We start from the raw sequence: 17,138 nt of genomic DNA on the forward strand, positions 1-17,138 counted from the left end.
CATATCTATTGCGCTGAAGACGAGGTCTTTTTATGTTTAAGTGTGCGTTTGTTGGTTGTTGTTTGGCTGCGGTGTTTGGTGTGTTGGTTGCAGCCTCGGTACAGTGAATATGAGGTATTTGTATTTTCTGCAGATGCGATTGAGCCACAGTCACTTTCTCTTTCTGTAATGCCAAAAGACAAATGTTAAAAGTCAGTTGTTTTTATTCTGCCCCCAAAACCATCCCATTAGCTTTTCCCGTCATTCTTCCTGTCGTTGTTTATGCTCCTGCCACACTTTGAAAATGACACATTTGTAATATTGTTGGGAAGATTTGAGCGGAAAGGGGAGCTGCAGCCTGATCAGACGACATGCAACGAGACGCTGCACTCTGACTGTTGTAGCTGTAACTGTTTGCTGCTAACAGTTTCTTCTGTATTGTCCTGTTTTTTCTGTCGCAGCAATCAGCAAACACCAGTCTCTGAAGACACCACAGGCTTATTTGGGCCTCCTTTAGAAACAGCCTTTGGAGAACAGAAAACTGAAGGTAACCCTCTGTGTCTTTGTCTGTATCGGCTCTTTGAATATGTTTCTGTTGATGCTTTGCTGTCAAAGTATGTTAGCAGTATGATGAAAAACACACAAACACACACTTGTCTGTGTAAGGCTTCCAGCTAGTTTTGGATGTCTTTGTTGAGGGTGTGGTTGACGGCAGTCCTCCGAGGTCGTGCTCTTTTGCACAGTGAAACTCGTTCATATGCAGATTCTGCCGTCACCTGCTCACATCCAGCCCTGCAGGATTTTATGATGCAGACTGTGGATGAGCTCTTAGCTCTTACGCAACTGCCGTGTCAGGCGTAAGTAACATCAGCTTGACACAAATTCCCTTCGCATTAATTCAGACAAGTAGAAAAGCTCTGCCTCTGGCACTTTGAACTGGTAATGTTTCACTTTTTTTCCAGTAAATACTAGTTTCATTAAGATCCTCTTAAGGTCAGTTAGAGATTCTCTGTGTAATTTGACGCAATTCAGTAGCGTCAGATGTGCCGTTAAGTTGAATCGTTGTCTTTGTGAAGCTGCTGGAGTGTAGACGGGATGTGTTGCAGGTTTGTTGCATCACACTGCATTCATCCTTTTTTAGCTTATTAGCTGGTGTATTTTTTTCAGATGTCTTTTTTTTATATGCAATTATAAAAGCGAATATTATATAGTAGCACTGAACCGAGTGCGTGTTCTTGTGTTGACACATTGTGATTGCAGTTTTTACTGACGTTCTCATCTGTAGCCGTGTCCCAAAACGTCGGCTGCATCCTCCGGAGGCCGCATTTGAAGGCCGATTACGTCACAGCCAGGCGACGAAGGCTGTCCCAATTCGTCGACTCCTTCAAACGCGGCCGACAAATGCGTCCTTCATTTCCCCAAATTTGAAGGATGGGTCGGGTGTGTCCTTCGTGGCCCACCATATCCCAGAAATCATAGCGCGGCCCAGCCAAATTTCAGCTGCCAACAATGGCGGCTGCTACTAAGTTTTAAAATTACTCTTATTAATCTTTCTGGGCCACAAAATAAACTTTTAACATATTTTCAGGCGAGAAAGTAGCTGCGTAAATTACACTCCAGCCGGCGAGAGCAGCGGACTCCCGGCGTCATCGTTTTCAGACCCCCGCTCTTTCGCTACTCAGGTTAAACATCATATATAAGTCACTCGGATAACTTAAAAATGTAATTGTTTGCCTTTTTTTCGGTGTTTTATTTGTTCCGGAGTAAACCGGTTTGGCTGAGATCAAAGTTATTAGATTAAATAAAACTTTATTAATCCATCGGGAGGGTTCCTCCGGGATTTTCACACAGCTGAATAAACATCAAACTGATTAAACAGAAGTGTGAGACGGTCGAGAATTTACGCCAGTGTCTTGTTATACTTTAGATAGCAAGGAGCAGACGGCCGAGTTTATTAAACTCCACCGAGACAGCGGTGACGCAAATCTGAAGGCTAGACCGTCCCATTTCACAGCCTCGCACTTCCGGCCTTCTCGGTCTTTGAAGGACCCGGCCCACGTAGACCGCGAAGGCCGGGTCCTCCGAAGGATGCAGCCGACGTTTTGGGACACAGCTTCACGCAAACATCCCCAAAGGATCACGAGCCCGAAGTGTTTCGCTGCTAACGCCCTTCACGATGGCCTTTTCTGTCCCCTCCTGAACTTAGCGGTTCTATCTGAGTGTGACGTGTGGGGGACTCCTCTATCAGAGCCTGAATCCTCTTTGACAAGATCCTTTCCCACAGGAAGTAAGTTGCGCCATTCCCTCCACATTACGCCGCACTTCCCCGTCCCTGTGAAATTAACACACAGATGGATCAGCTCAGCTCATCATCCTGAGAAATCTGCAAACTGACCTGATCAAACAGCTGTGTGCCAATAATGCTCCCTTCCCCGTTCTAAACAGCCATCGTTTCATTTCATCAGTCATTTCACGAGCACGTGATTCAGCGTCGGTTGTAACACCAGAGACGTTCAATAAGTTTCCGTCATTGGGCACCAACCCTTGCCTGCATGCATTTGGGCTGATGGGGGCTGAATGTTCTGTGTTGCATGGTGGGTAATTTGGGACGATCCCCCCTCGTGTTGTATCTGGAATACAATGGTGCCTGTCGTTGATAGATCCAAACGTTCATCTTGTGTTGGCTTATTTTCTTCATTCATTTTTTTCCTTTGTTGTCGTTTGCGCCTTGAGTCAGACTGTATGCAGCCCATCACCAGGTGCAGTGATGTGAAACAGGTAATTATTGCATTCATTGTTAAACTTGTGATATACTTGCAGCTCCACCTCCACTTCCACCCAAGAATGTCCCAGCTTCTCCACCAAATACTAGCCCTCCGCCTGCAGATGATGCTGGTAAGAATCTGCTCATCTGTTTCTGCCTCCCGTTAAATCGCCTCAAACTGAAACAAGCTTTTAAATTTGACCTCAGTCGTCTGTTTATCTTGATGTTCCGGTGCTAACTTTGTCAGTCTGTTTGTCTCCCTGTGATGTTTTATCTCCTTGCTGAGCACATCTGCAAACACCCCCCCCCCCCCCTTTTCTTTTTTAAATTGCTCCTTCCTTATCTCTGTTTCAGAAGTGTCTGCAGGAGCAGACAGCTCAGCCAGGAAGCCTTCAATAGCCGACTTGGACAACATTTTTGGACCGGAGCAGGCTGCCTCTGCCTGCGAGGATACGGGTGACTCGTGGGTCTGCTTCAGCGAAGAAGCTCCTGACCAGCCGCCTCCACCAAAGGACCCTGCACCTCCCCTCCCCTCCTCCCCACCTCCTCCAGAAGAACCAGCACCTCCATTACCAGCCTCCTCTCCTCCACCTGTGCTTCATGCCCCACCCTTACCTACATCACCACCTCCTTCAGAAGACTTTGCACCACCTCTGCCTACTTCACCTCCCCCAGAAGATGATTTTGTTCCCCCTCTACCAACTTCCCCACCTCCCTCAGAGGAACAAGTCGTACCTTCAGTCCGTTCGGGTCCTCCCACTCCCAAAGACCAAAACCCTCCCACGCTCGCCACCTCTCCGTCTCCTGCAACAAAGGAGCTTTCATCTCCTCCTGTTTCCTCCCCTCCTCCTCTTAGTTCACCTCCAAGTGTCCCACCTGCACCCACCCCCAAAATAAGCACTCCAGCACTGACGCCTCCTTCCGAGGAGCCTGCGGCTCGCTCCGTCCCGCCGCCTCTTGTCCTCTGTCAAGAAGAGAAGCCCAACAATACAAGCACCACCCATCCCAAAGAGGATGGAGGTGAAACTGTCACTTCGCCCAAAGATGCAATCCAAGGCAGTAGAAGTACACCTCCGCCACCACCTCCTCCAACGTACCGCGCAGTGGTTTCATCACCAGGTCCCACATCTGGGGCCGGCGGCACGAATAGCGGTGAGCGCTTCAAGATCCTCACTTAAATATATTTGTTGGGTTAAAACTTAATTTAGAGGATGGTTTACAAGAAATATTCTCACTACAATGAAAAGAAAAAACCCACACGTCACCTGATCACTTAACTGCTAATTTTAATGGTGTCATTGCAAACAGACAGTGACAGTGTTGTGAGCTGAGGCATCATGTCAGCAGTGCACCCTGCTCAGATTTTCTTTCAGCTGATTGCACCACTTTTGTTGGAACTTGCATCACAGGAACAGTTATCCTGCATGTTCTTCCTGGAAAAGAGGTCATGTTTTGGCCCAGATTTATGTACAATAGCATTTTGCCTCAGAGCGTATTATGTTACCAGGGCCTTTTTCTTTCACGTTTTATTAAAAACTTGACTTGCTTAGAATTTCTATGCTTTTTGTTGCATTTTTAGTGCCTTTTTTTCTTTGTTTGTTTTTTAGCTTTTTGCTTTTTGACCCGTCCTTGAGCTGCCCAATATGTGGGAAACGTGGACAAAGACAGCAGTGTGGGCGGGTTTGTTTTGTTAGGTTAATTGTACTGAGCCAGTGTCCAAAAGAAGTGGATGTAACGATGTGGCGAAAAAGGAGCTCTTCGAACGAGGAATAAAACTGATCAAATTTCCTCTCGAGTTTTCAAAATGAAATGTTTGAACATCTGAGCGGAATCATTTTTCCAGTTTCGTCAATGGTAAAGCACGTAGAGGGATGTGTGCTCTTAATGCTGTATGGAGGATATGAGGTGTGTAGTAGATCACGACAGCGATCCTGTGAAGTGAAAAATGAAACAACACTTCTTACTGAGTGCTGATGGTACTCTGTCCTTTTGTTTAGTCGTTTTCCAAACTGAATAATTAAATTAATCCCTTTTGTGTTTTTTGCGCGCCTCTTCAGGTTCCTCTTCACCCGTACGACCTGCCACACCGTCGTCAGTCAACCCCACCCCACCTCCCCCTCCACCTCGTCCCCCTTCACGACCCAAACTTCCTCCAGGGAAACCTAGTGTAGGCGATGCGGTAAGACCTTTTTTTGTTGTTGTTTTTGTTTTCATTTTGTCACTCTTATATCTTTCAGTTCTTTGGCTCTGATTCGGGGATTTAGGCATTATTTACATGGCCTTTGAGTCTAGGAAGAACTGGCAAAAGAATAATCATTAAGTCGACTATCTTAATCAGGGTTTAACTTGATAATCCCAAAGAGTTTATAGCGGCTGTGTACATAGTATTTAAAATGCCGCATGCTAAACCGCTTCTTGTTTCCTTCCCGTCTCTCGTCTCGTCTCCTTTCTCTGTTCAGAATCGCCCATTCAGCCCACCGATTCACTCGGCCAGCCCTCCTCCCATTGCTCCGTTGGCGAGGGCTGAGAGCACCTCCTCCATCTCCTCCACCAACTCGATGAGTGCCGCCACCACTCCTACCGTGGGCAAGGAGCTCTCTGTGTCTGTAACAGGTGTGTGGACCATCCGCTCAACACTGCAGCACGTCTCCTGATGGATGTGGAGGTCACAGAGGCTAGCAGGGGCATCTTCTGTCATTATATTAAAAGTTTTACATGCATTTTACGAACTTTGCATGTAGCGTTTGTGCGCATGAGTCATGCACCTGTGCATTTACTCATTTTATTTGTTTTGGTTCTTTTTTTTCTGGAAATGGCAGCAGTTTCACCTTTGATGTTGTTTTACAGCATCTAAGTATCACAGAGCGAAACCTTCTACAAACATGCAAATGATCGTTTTCTGTTTACATTTCTATTTATTGATAAAGAATTAATTACACCTAAAGATAAGAGTCCTGAACCACACACACACACACACACACACACACACACACACACACACACACACACACACACACACACACATATATCTATAGATATATCTATATTATATATATATATATATCGATATATATATATATAATATAGATATAGATAGATAGATATATCTATAGATAGATATAGATATAGATAGATATATCTATAGATATCTCTCAACATATATATTAGTATCTGATTCACGTTAACACGCAAACACAGGGAAATTCTGCAGGGTGTGAGTAGGAGGTGAGAATATGAAAATTTTAAAGTGCAAACCATCCTTTAATGAATTAGTGACACAACAATTTCTACTCCTTGATAACTGTAGAGTCGGTTTTAAAGGAGCCTGCAGTGCAGCTTTTAGTGGATAATGGCAAATCTCAGTAGACTGTAACATAGCTGAGTCATAATACTAAAAAAAATAATAAATACACATTCTGGAGGCAGCAGTTATGTAAAAGCAGAATCTAGTCCCCGATTGGAGGGTGCTTTCTTCCTCTTTTAAACAAATTGCAGGGACCGACTGAATAAATGACATTTTTACTGAGGTCTCTGTTACAGCCGCTTAATTTAATCTGTATTCTTTGTGCATGAAAACAGTCTCAGAAACTGCTTATTATGAAATATTCTAAATTGCTCCTTTAAAGTTTCACCACTTTTTAAAATTTTGTATTTTCATCAGCATATTTATTATAATTGAATATATTTGTTTTTCTCCCATTTGAATTTAATGTGCATCACAGTTCTGATCATTTTTCGTTGTCTTTCATGGTTTGATTTCTTTTTGCTTGTTTTTTTGCTGTTTGTCTCTTTGGCTCGTCAGAGGATGATGTATATGTAGACAAACTTCCCACCTTTGAGAGACACTTTGATTCGTTTGCAGGTAGGGTAAAGCACCCCCCCTCCTCCTCCACATGGGGACGGGGGGCGGGTTAGGTAAGGGTTTGGTGAGTGCTTGTTTTGAGAGTTTTTGGATTTGGATGCTCTTTACCCGGAGCGCAGTGCACAAAGAAGGGTAAAGGCCATCAGTGAGTGTTTTGTGCCTTTTTTAGATGGAGGTCAACAGGTTTTGTAGCCTCATGTCAGGCTTTAGAAGCACAGTGCATACCAAATCATTTTTCTTACTCCTCCTTTTTTCACTCATCTGCTTTGATTCGTGCACAGATGTAAGGACGCACCAGACATTATTTCTTTTCCTTTTGAATATGGCATCATTTTTCAGTGAAACCACCAATCTTCTACATTGTTTTACTCCTCATACCTTCCCACGCATTTCTCAGCCATCGAATGCATATAACAGTCTCTTTTTATCTGCATATCTTTGTCATTTCTTCCTTGTCTTTCTCGCTCATTCTCTTGGATGTCACAGTGAAATCTGCCAGGAAACAAATGAAAGCTGTGGTGACACAAAAAGCTGAATCTACTGCATAGTACTCCAAAAAAAGTGCCCCCCACCCCCCGGCCCATCTGCCCGCTTCTAAGACTTTTCTCTCTGTTTTATGACTGTGCACCAGTGACTGTCTCGCCATGTTCCCATGGCAACCTCCTGTCTCGTCTCTCGGCGACACACATTGTGCGTGCAGTGCGGTTGCTCCCAGATACCTCTGCTCTCAGTTTGCAGCACAAGAGTGTGTTTGAGTGTTTGTGTGCTGTTAGCATGTCTGAGGAGCTCTTTATCTTGTCGGACCTCGAGATCCACATTGTCTGTCTTTTCCCTCTCACGCGCACTCAAACTCACCAGCTCACTTGTACCGTCAGATCAGTGCTTCTGCTTAGAGTCATTTGAAGCCTGGCGTGAGATTTAGGCTGAATTAGACAGGCAGCAGCTGCTTGGTATTCATGCCATCCTCAGTCTACAACAGGAGTGCACGACACGGCCTCGAGTTCAACCAATCTCTCAACCAGGCTGTAAAGCATCAGTCTGCTCCCACGCTTGACCTCTGACGCTCACCTTTCACACCTGTCGCCCACGCTCTCTTCAACATAGAGCCCGACATATTACCGGACCCCCGCCTTCCCCATCTGAACACCCGCCCTTTTGTTCTTTCTCTGAAGCAGTCTGCCGCTCTCATCGTTCCATCACCCGACACTCTTAGTCCTCCCAGACCTTTAGCCACAGGAGCCTACGGCCATAGCATGGAGAGGAACAGGCCTCCCCTGTTTTTGTGGAGCATTTGCAAAGTTTACAGTGTCAGCGTGACAAAAAAGTACACAATTTTTCATCCGTCAGACCTGTTGGAGTCACATTAGAGCTGGAGTGCAGATCATTAGAAAAATGCTACTGCTCCAGTTTAACGTTTCTTATTCTTTTAAATGCATTTGGGGGAAACAGGATCCACCAGTGTTCAGGTTCATTACCATGTTATTATTATATTATTTAAAAAAGTCAGAAAATGAGCTGAAATATGGTTTAATTTGGTTTAAGCTGTTTATCTAGTTTTTTTTTTCTGTTGCTTACTAATTGGGACTTTCTGAGTCGTCCTCTTTTTTTTCCCTGGTGTCCGTGAGGGCGGTTCAGGTGTCTTTGTAAAAGCATATGGCACCTGAAACGTGGGGTGCAGCGAACCACAGTCTCGCCGCCTCCCTGCTATCGTCTGATCTCAGTCTCATGGCTTCCCTCTGCACACCATCCTCATGCATAGCGGCCAGCGTCAATGTGTTTCATAACTGAAGGCCTGTTGTGAGACCTGATCACAGTTTTAACACTCGGGTATCTGTTGATGAAAGTTAGGGTCACTGAATTGGAAAGTCAGCTTGTTTCTAATGCTTTGCTTTGGAGAAAACGTTGGCTCCCCCAACACAAACAAAAAAAGACCACTGTGTATCACCCATCTTGTCACATGCTCCTCGACCCTTTGTCCTCTTTCGCCCCCAGCCTCCACCTCCACGTTTCACCTCACTGTGACGTGTAATAGACCTGCCATGTGAGACTCACGCTACTGTCCTTCTCTCCTTGCCCCTCTCACCCCTCTTCACCCACTTCCCCGCCTTTCATCCCTGTACCTCCTCCCTCCTCCTCGTCCTCCTTTCCCGACCCCCTCCCTCCCTCTACCCTCGAACCCTCACAGAGAATGACCAGCCATCCCTTGTATGGTTTGACAGAGGGAAGTTTTATTTAACCTTCGAAGGTAAGTTTTCTCTGCAACAGGGTAGCGCGCACACACGTTATTACGAGGCTCATTCGTGCAAGCTTTGGCCTTCTTCTCTCCTCCCCCTTTCCTCCTTCCCCTCTTGGCTCCTCCATCATCATCATCCCTTCATTACCCTAACCCTGGCCATGCTATCGCCCTGACTGAGCCCCCTCACCTAGAGCCAGATATGCGGTGCAATATCTCCCTCTAACTTCTTCTGATGATGATGTTCATTTTCATCATGTCTGCACTGATTCATTCCCTAAAGACTCATCAGTCTTTGTCTACTTTACTAATCACTTTTCTCTGTACTGTCATCATTTTACCTGTTGGGTGTTTGATCTTGGGCTCTCTGATGATCTTTGATCTTGTCCAAAAAATACAAAAATTGTCAGCATGTCTGGAGTACGCATGCACATCTGCCTTGCTCTATGTCTGCCTCTGTCTCTTTTTAAAAACATCCAGCTGTGCTTATTCAGTTAAAAACAGACATGTATAACCCACTGTGTAGAAATGCATTAATCTGAGGGAGACATTGGAAGCAGTTCACAGTCAAAGAGCAGAGAGAAATGGGTATCATCCGTACATATAATGTGCTGTTTTCGTGCCTCTTTACTAACACCAGTATTTGTTTCATTTCATTTCATCACTCTTAATTTGTTCATGTTTCGTTCCTTATTTTCTCCACACACAGTTTGACACAGAGAGCGTAGTTTAAGATTTGGATCATCTATTTTTCATGTAGTGATTTCTGCTGAAGTGTTTGTATTCAGGGCTGAAGTTTGGATATATTAATATCAAATTTAGGCTTAAGAATTAAAAAATGGTTATAATTTGAATGTAATTCTGTCTCTGACAGCAACCTCAACAAATCAAACAGCAACAGTGGAGCACAGCATTTATTTTAATTACAAATGTGTACGTGTGGGTTGGTTACTCGTAGGCTGCTCTCGAGGGCCCAGTCCTCTCACCATGGGAGCTCAGGACACGCTTCCTGTGGCGGCTGCGTTCACGGAAACAGTCAACACCTTCTTTAAAGGAGCCGATCCCAACAAGTAGGTCTTCTTTACCTGTCACAGTAGAAAACCCTGACTAGGCTATTTCAATATTTATTTATTTTTGTGTGGATGATGAGTAAAAAAAGTTTGACTACGTTTTACCACAATATTTAAGGGATAATGGTCGACGGGGTTTATTAAGTTTGTCCCAGTTTACCATCTAAAGCGGCTGTAATGTTTGTTTGATGCTTTTGTCCATCCATCCATCCATCCTCATCCGCTTTGTCCGGGGCCAGGTCGCGGGGGCAGCAGCCTAAGCAAAGAGGCCCAGACCTCCCTCTCCCCAGCCACCTCCTCCAGCTTATCCGGGGGAATACCAAGGCGTTCCCAGGCCAGCCGAGAGATATAATCTCTCCAGCGTGTCCTGGGTCTGCCCCGGGGCCTCCTCCCGGTGGGCCATGCCTGGAACACCTCACCCAGGAGGCGCCCAGGGGGCATCCTTGTCAGATGCCCGAACCACCTCAGCTGGCTCCTTTCGATGTGGAGCAGCAGCTGCTCTACTCTGAGCCCCTCCCGGATGGCCGAACTTCTCACCCTATCTCTAAGGGAGAGGCCAGCCACCCTTCGGAGGAAGCTCATTTCTGCCGCTTGTATCCGTGATCTCGTTCTTTCGGTCACTACCCACAGCTCGTGGCCATAGGTGAGGGTAGGGACGTAGATCGACCGGTAAATTGAGAGCCTCGCTTTTACACTCAGCTCCCTCTTCACCACGACGGACCGGTGCAGCGTCCGCATTACTGCAGCTGCAGCCCCAATCCGTCTGTCGATCTCCGGCTCCCTTCTCCCATCACTCGCAAACAAGACCCCGAGATACTTGAACTCCTCCACTTGGGGCAGGAACTCATCCCCGACCCGGAGTGGGCACTCCACCCTTTTCCGGCTGAGAACCATGGCCTCAGATTTGGAGGTGCTGATCCTCATTCCCGCTGCTTCACACTCGGCTGCGAACCGTTCCAGTGCGAGCTGGAGGCCCTCACCCGATGAAGCCAACAGAACCACATCATCTGCAAAAATCAGAGATGAGATTCTGAGGCCACCAAAGCGAAAGCCCTCCGCCACTTGGCTGCGCCTAGAAATCCTGTCCATAAAAATTATGAACAGAACCGGAGACAAAGGGCAGCCCTGGCGGAGCCCATCACCCACCGGGAACGAGTCCGACTTATTGCCGGCAATGCGAACCAAGCTCTTGCAACGGTTGTATAGGGATCGAATGGCCCGTAGCAATGGGCCAGACACCCCATATTCCCGCAACACCTCCCACAGGACACCCCGAGGGACACGGTCGAATGCCTTCTCCAAGTCCACAAAACACATGTAGACTGGTTGGGCAAACTCCCATGCACCCTCAAGTATCCTGGAGAGGATAAAGAGCTGGTCCAGTGTTCCGCGACCAGGACGAAAACCGCATTGTTCCTCCTGTATCCGAGGTTCGACTAACGGACGAACTCTCCTTTCCAGCACCCTGGCATAGACTTTCCCAGGGAGGCTGAGGAGTGTGATCCCCCTGTAGTTGGAACACGCACTCCGGTCCCCTTTCTTAAAGATGGGGACCACCACCCCGGTCTGCCAGTCCACAGGTACTGCCCCTGATCTCCACGCAACATTGCAGAGGCGTGTCAACCAGGACAGCCCTACAACGTCCAGAGCCTTCAGGAACTCGGGGCGGATCTCATCAACACCAGGGGCTCTGCCACCAAGGAGTTGTTTAACTGCCTCAGTGACCTCGCCCCTGGAAATTGGCGGGTCATTCCCCTCATCCCCAGACTCTGCTTCCTCCTCGGAAGACGTGTCAGTGGGATTAAGGAGGTCCTCGAAGTATTCCTTCCACCGCCTGACAATTTTCTCAGTCGACATCAGCAGCGCTCCGCCAGCACTATACACAGTGCAGGTAGAGCACCGCTTTCCCCTCCTGAGACGTCTGACGGTTTGCCAGAATCTCTTCGAGGCAGTCCGAAAGTCTTTTTCCATCGCCTCTCCGAACTCCTCCCACACCCGAGTTTTTGCTTCAGCCACTGCCCGAGCCGCATTCCACTTGGCCTGTCGATACCTGTCGGCTGCCTCCGGAGTCCCACAGGCTAACCAAGCCCGATAGGACTCCTTCTTCAGCCTAGTGGCTCCCTTCACCTCTGGTGTCCACCATTTGGTTCGGGGATTACCACCACGGCAGGCACCAACCACCTTGCGGCCGCAGCTCAATGCAGCAGCTTCGGCAATGGAGACGCTGAACATGGTCCATTCGGACTCAATGTCCCCAGTCTCCCTCGGAATGCTGTTGAAGCTCTGCCGGAGGTGTGCGTTGAAGATCTCGCGGACTGGGGCCTCTGCTAGACGTTCCCAGCACACCCTCACTACGCGTTTAGGTGCACCAGGTCTGTCCAGCGTCTTCCCCCGCCACCTGATCCAACTCACCACCAGGTGGTGATCAGTTGACAGCTCAGCCCCTCTCTTTACCCGAGTGTCCAGAACATATGGTCGCAGGTCTGCTGATACGATTACAAAATCGATCATCGACCTACGGCCTAGAGCGTCCTGGTGCCACGTGCACTTATGGACACTCTTATGTTCGAACAGGGTGTTCGTTATGGCCAAACTGTGATTAGCACAGAAGTCCAATAACAGAGCACCGCTCGGGTTCAGATCAGGGAGGCCGTTCCTCCCAATCACGCCCCTCCAGGTCTCGCTGTCGTTACCCACGTGAGCATTGAAGTCTCCCAGCAGGACAACAGAGTCTCCAGGTGGAGCACCCTCCAGCACCCCCCCCCCAGGGACTCTAAGAAGGCTGGGTACTCTGAACTGCCACTCGGCGCATAAGCGCAGATGACAGTCAGGACCCGTTCCCCGACCCTAAGGCGCAGGGAACAAACCCTCTCGTCCACCGGGAAAAACCCCAACGTACCGGCAGCAAGCCGAGGGGATATTAGGATACCCACCCCAGCCCGCCGCCTCTCACCAAGGGCAACTCCAGACTGAGACAGAGTCCAGCCCCTCTCCAGGAGACTGGTTCCAGAGCCCAAGCCATGTGTAGAGGTGAGCCCGACTATATCTAGCCGGTACCTCTCAACCTCACGCACTAACTCAGGCTCCTTCCCCACCAGAGAGGTGACATTCCATGTCCCTATTGCCAGTCTTGGCAGCCGGGGGTCAGTCCGCCAGGGCCTCCGCTCCTGGCCGCCACCCGGCACACAATGCACCCGACCCCTATGGCACCTCCTGCGGGTGGTGGGCCTGTGGGAGGATGGGCCCATGTCTCCTCTTCGGGCTGTGCCCGGCCGGGCCCCATGGACTAAGGCCCGGCCACCAGACGCTCGCCCTCGGGCACCCTCCCCGGGCCTGGCTCCAGGGCGAGGCCCCGGTAACCCTATCCCGGGCAGGGTAAACTGTTCCCTCGGTTTCCTTTTCATAAGGGTCTTATGAATCGCTCTTTGTCTGGTCCCTCACCCAGGGCCAATTTGCCATGGGAGACCCTACCAGGGGGCAAAAGCCCCCAGACAACATAGCCCCTGGGATCCCTGTGACACACAAACCCCTCCACCACGATAAGGTAGCGATTCAAGGAGGAGTGATTTGTCAGAAATGACAGTTTGATTTATGAAGCATCTGATGAGCTCTGGACACACACATGTGTTTACAGCATTATGTGTTTGTAGTTAATATGGTCAAACATCCACAATCCTGTCACACAGTGTTTATAGTGAATATGTGAGGAAGTATACAGGTCCACTAACAAACACTTGGTTGAACTATAGACTATAAACACATAAGAACAGTGTTGGTGGATTTTGTTACAATGAATCCAGTTTTGTATGTTTTGTACTTGAATTTCCTCCTGCAGAGTCATGTAAACAGGTAAAGTTTGCTTTTGTTGCTCTGAGTTGTGGATTAGGATGAACTAATGTGTTATTGATTTTGCTTCTGATCGGGGCTTTACTGCTGTAATAGTGTGTGAGCTGTGATTGGCAGAGCTTTTAATGTAGTGATTCAGTCAATAGCAGAAACGCATTAAGACTGTGTGTTTAGTTTTATTATCAAAAGGAAATGAAGTCATGTGTGATTTGTGCATTTGTGTGTCTCTCTGCAGTCTTTCATGCAGTGTTACTCTCTCTTCTCTTTCTCAGGTGTGTTGTGAAGATCATAGGTGAGATGGTTTTGTCGTTTCCGGCGGGAATCACGCGGCACTTTGCCAATAACCCGTCCCCCGCCGTGCTAACCTTCAGCATAACCAACTACAGTCGACTGGAGCATGTGCTGCCTAACCCCCAGCTCCTCTGCTGGTAATGACACCACCGTAAACTCAACATTTCAGTTAAAAAAATAAAAATAAAAACTCAGCTTTTGCTGGAAGATGTGAAAAGATCGAGCCAACCTTTCTGGGAATACATAACTAAATCTAAATACATTATTGTCTAACTTTAGCGTCACCCAGTAATACCTAACATGTTATATGTGGTCCCGTGTAACCAAACGTGATTAAAACCAAATCAATGTACCTGTTGCAAATTATGCATCATTTTAATTTCACTTACAGAGCATGTGCGATACTTATTTTTAATAAGCATGCCACACTTGACATTAAATTTTAATGACTTTTGTTATGCAAGTCACCTTATTATCTATGGTGACACAGCAAGTTTGATGTCACACAGACTGTAAAACATCAGGAGAGCAACATGTGACCAACAAAAAGGAGTAAAGGGGTTTTGGGGAGGTCGAGGTGATGGCGTGAATGTTTCCATGTTTGCAGCGCTGACATGTGCTAGTGAACTGACTCATCAAACATCTACAACCCCCTGTGGTTTATTCGGGGTCTTTTGACCACTTCAGATGAGTAAATTTTGTGAGCTTGTTTCCAAAATGAGCGCTGAGTAAGTGTGGAGTCATCATGAGGTCGTCTGAGTGTGCAGGCAGATAACCGTGTTGCACTTGTTGTGAAACGCCTGATAAACCGCCTGATGTGATCTTTAAAATTAAATATTAAATTATGCAAAATATCACACATCATTATAGCATGAAGTCATGTGACCTCACAGTAGAATAAACATTGTTTTTAATTATGATTCATTTGTTTATTACAGCTGTCAAATGTTGATGTTTTCCAGCCTCCTGCGCGTTTCTTGTTTTTAGAAAAGCAACTTAAAAATAGTTTTTACTTTATTCTCAGCACCTGTAAAGTCTGTGTGATCTAACGACCACCAACCACATCTGGATCATCGTTGGGTCACACTGACTCTGTGAGGAAAAAGTGGTTGAACAGTCGTTTCGTACCAGCACACCGCTGAAGTCTAATGGCTGTGTTTAGTCACTTCAATAGAAAATCACCACAGTCCTGTGAAACGTCTGAATTGTGATCGGGCTCTTTACTGCGATTCCTCCACCAGCGACACCACCACGCAAGCCAAGGCTGACAGCAAGGACTTCTGGGTGAATATGCCAAACCTGATATCGCATTTAAAGAAGGTGGCAGAGCAGAAACCACAAGCGACGTACTACAACGTGGACATGCTCAAGTATCAGGTAACCTTGGATTTGGGATTTTGAGAGTAGCTTAAATCCCAAACACTCAACTCCTTCAGTCGAAGCATGTTCAGCTGTTTAGGGTGTTTCAGTGTGAACAGGCTTTTATCAAACCACGTGTTTGCCAGGTGTCAACACAGGGCCTCCAGTCGACTCCTCTGAACCTGGCAGTGAGCTGGAGGTGTGAGCCCACCAGCACTGACTTGAGGATAGACTACAAATACAACGGGGAGGCCATGTCGACGCCGATGGCCCTCAACAACGTTCAGTTCCTCGTCCCCGTTGATGGAGGCGTTTCAAAGCTACAGGCTGTCCTACCTCCTGCTGCATGGTACGGTCTTTCTAGACTTGTTGTTACACAGTATTAAGCTACACAGCTGAACAGATTAAGGGGGTAAAGGAGGCAGTTTGATGCATTTATTGCTCCAAATGTTATTTAGACAAGAGATAAAATCCTGTGCCATATCTGGGAGTGCCGTGCATTTATTTGCTGTCAGGTTTTGAGGTTAACCTTCAATGACCTGTTCACCTGTTTATGTTGTATCCTTTAATGGTTTTCTCTTATTCCTAATCCTGGTAGGAATGCAGACCAGCAACGAATCCTGTGGAAGATCCCCGATATCTCCCACAAATCTGAAAATGGAGGTATTTCTTTTGAATGATGATTTAACCTGTTTCTTTAAATAACATAAATGTTGGGAGGACACGTGGTGCATGTGTGTGGCTGGTGTACAAATGCTGAAAATGGAACAACCGCAGATGAGGACGACAAGATGGAGAGGAAGTCTGGTGCATCATGCCCACAGTAAACACTGCCCCCTGTTGGACAGCAGTGATACAGTTACTTCACCAAAGCTGATGTTTACAATGAGCTTTTATTTTTTAATGGGATAAAGTAAACGAGTGCCCACGGTAGCAGCTGTGGAGTATTTACACAGTTTCTTCTGACCAAGTTGAGTTTGATTTGTGCTCCAGATCGCAACCTGCCATCATTAGACCCACACTGTCATTTACATGGCAAGGACACCCATCAGTGACCTGACCTCCAGGATGAAGACACGAAACTAGATTATGAATTCTCTTTAAGATGAGATCTGCAGTTGTAGAGATGTTGCCCATTTTTCATGTTGTTACATATTTGCTTTTGTGGTTTCTAAATATTAAACATTTTGGGGCTTGGTCTCATCCTCTCATTCTGATCCCTCAGGTGTGGGCTCGTTGTTAGCACGCTTTCAGCTAACAGAAGGTCCGAGTAAACCGGCTCCACTGGCGGTGCAGTTTACCAGCGAAGGCAGCACCCTGTCAGGCTGTGACATCGAGCTGGCTGGGCCAGGGTACCGCTTCTCGCTCATCAAGAAGAGGTTTGCTGCAGGTCTGTCAGATGGGGTTTTCAAAATAAAATATTCATTACTGCTACACGAAAGCTTAGCCAGCCAATTCCCGAATGTTAACAAGTTTATAAACTGGTTATTGAACATATAAAATCCATGTTTTATCTCTTTAAACTTTTTTAAATACTGATTGTAGTTCCTGGAAATACAACTCCCACCAGTTACACTGTAAACATTTTCCTTTATGTATGTTTAGGTTAAGATAATGTGCATATAGTAGGACTTGAAAAGACTTAGATGAATCCACACAGTAATAAAAGTCAGTTTTAGGATTATTTTAGTAACTTGGTAAAGCTTACCTGAGTAGAATAAGTTTGAATCCTTT

The 17,138-nt window shown here is 46.8% G+C and overlaps 1 protein-coding gene across 9 annotated transcripts in view; it reads left to right on the forward strand.

The window, feature by feature from the left end:
* Positions 1 to 17,138, forward strand: part of sgip1a (SH3GL interacting endocytic adaptor 1a) — an 82,254-nt gene that overhangs the window by 61,542 nt on the left and 3,574 nt on the right. For 8 of the 9 annotated variants that reach the window (XM_080886219.1, XM_080886222.1, XM_080886224.1 and 5 more), the window contains 13 exons: positions 441 to 526; positions 2,186 to 2,266; positions 2,800 to 2,874; positions 3,098 to 3,895; positions 4,801 to 4,922; positions 5,203 to 5,356; positions 8,791 to 8,850; positions 9,797 to 9,908; positions 14,027 to 14,182; positions 15,287 to 15,422; positions 15,551 to 15,753; positions 16,003 to 16,067; positions 16,630 to 16,794. In XM_080886219.1, the coding sequence (XP_080742345.1) occupies positions 441 to 526; positions 2,186 to 2,266; positions 2,800 to 2,874; positions 3,098 to 3,895; positions 4,801 to 4,922; positions 5,203 to 5,356; positions 8,791 to 8,850; positions 9,797 to 9,908; positions 14,027 to 14,182; positions 15,287 to 15,422; positions 15,551 to 15,753; positions 16,003 to 16,067; positions 16,630 to 16,794 (2,213 nt within the window). The remainder of the gene's footprint in view (positions 1 to 440; positions 527 to 2,185; positions 2,267 to 2,799; positions 2,875 to 3,097; positions 3,896 to 4,800; positions 4,923 to 5,202; positions 5,357 to 8,790; positions 8,851 to 9,796; positions 9,909 to 14,026; positions 14,183 to 15,286; positions 15,423 to 15,550; positions 15,754 to 16,002; positions 16,068 to 16,629; positions 16,795 to 17,138) is intronic. The other variant, XM_080886226.1, reaches the window with a different exon arrangement.

This window comes from Rhamphochromis sp. 'chilingali' (assembly GCF_963969265.1).
Source record: "Rhamphochromis sp. 'chilingali' genome assembly, chromosome: 7".
Classification (NCBI taxonomy): Eukaryota; Metazoa; Chordata; class Actinopteri; order Cichliformes; family Cichlidae; genus Rhamphochromis; species Rhamphochromis sp. 'chilingali'.